The sequence below is a fragment of the Procambarus clarkii genome, chromosome 45 (genome assembly GCF_040958095.1).
Source record: "Procambarus clarkii isolate CNS0578487 chromosome 45, FALCON_Pclarkii_2.0, whole genome shotgun sequence".
Classification (NCBI taxonomy): domain Eukaryota; kingdom Metazoa; phylum Arthropoda; class Malacostraca; order Decapoda; family Cambaridae; genus Procambarus; species Procambarus clarkii.
The window spans coordinates 15678402-15679625 of record NC_091194.1 but is presented as its reverse complement, the minus strand read 5'-3'; the positions used below and the strand labels follow the sequence as shown (position 1 = coordinate 15679625).

At 52.1% G+C, this 1224-nt stretch overlaps 1 protein-coding gene across 1 annotated transcript; it reads left to right on the top strand.

Annotated features, from left to right (window-relative positions):
- The first annotated feature begins 289 nt into the window (after positions 1 to 289).
- On the top strand, positions 290 to 1021 carry LOC138350288 (aggrecan core protein-like). The gene has a single exon (XM_069300901.1). The coding sequence runs from the start codon at positions 290 to 292 to the stop codon at positions 1019 to 1021; it is 732 nt and encodes a 243-aa protein (XP_069157002.1).
- Positions 1022 to 1224: the final 203 nt, after the last annotated feature.

Sequence of the window (1224 nt, the reverse complement as noted above, 5' to 3'; positions counted from 1 at the left end):
TGTATCCATTGATGATTTGTGGCCATTGATGATTTGTGGCCATTGATGAATTGTATCCATTGATGATTTGTGGTCATTGATGAATTGTGGCCATTGATGAATTGTATCCATTGATGATTTGTGGCCATTGATGATTTGTGGCCATTGATGAATTGTGGCCACGGGTGATGGGTAACATCGCACCGAGCATCATGATCCCGGATGCTTCACCCAGTGGTGGTTTAACACAGGGTAGTTTGGTCATTAAGAAACTGGGTGTAGTCGAGGATGTAGTTAAATATACACAGCCATGCAAGACGGTGAAGCCATGTGTATTGTGACTATTGATGGTGTAGCCACATATATTTTGACCACGGACGGTGCAGGTGTGGACGATGAAGACACGGTCAGTGCAGGTGTGGACGATGTAGACACGGACGCTACAGGTGTGGACGATGTAGATACGGATGCTGTAGGTGTGGACGATGTAGACACGGACGCTACAGGTGTGGACGATGTAGACACGGCCGGTGCAGGTGTGGACGATGTAGACACGGACGGTGCAGGTGTGGACGATGTAGACACGGCCGGTGCAGGTGTGGACGATGTAGACACGGACGGTGCAGGTGTGGACGATGTAGACACGGACGGTGCAGGTGTGGACGATGTAGACACGGACGGTGCAGGTGTGGACGATGTAGACACGGTCAGTGCAGGTGTGGACGATATAGACACGGACGGTGCAGGTGTGGAAGATGTAGATACGGATGCTGTAGGTGTGGACGATGTAGACACGGACGCTACAGGTGTGGATGATGTAGACACGGCCGGTGCAGGTGTGGACGATGTAGACACGGACGGTGCAGGTGTGGACGATGTAGACACGGTCAGTGCAGGTATGGACGATGTAGACACGGACGGTGCAGGTGTGGACGATGTAGACACGGACGGTGCAGGTGTGGACGATGTAGACACGGTCAGTGCAGGTGTAGACGAGGTAGACACGGTCAGAGCAGATGTGGACGATGATATCTTCAGGTAGCCACGGCTATACTGCTATATCCAGGATATCTAGCCACTCAGCCCGTGGACACGGGCTATACTATGGCCACGGAGAACACGGAGCCCCATTAATCCGTGTCCACCAACAGCATAAATCCCTCACACCCGCCCTCAACCCCTCGCCACCCTCCACAGTTAAGTGGATCCACCAGCACATATAAACTGTGAATTAGTGTGCATAAT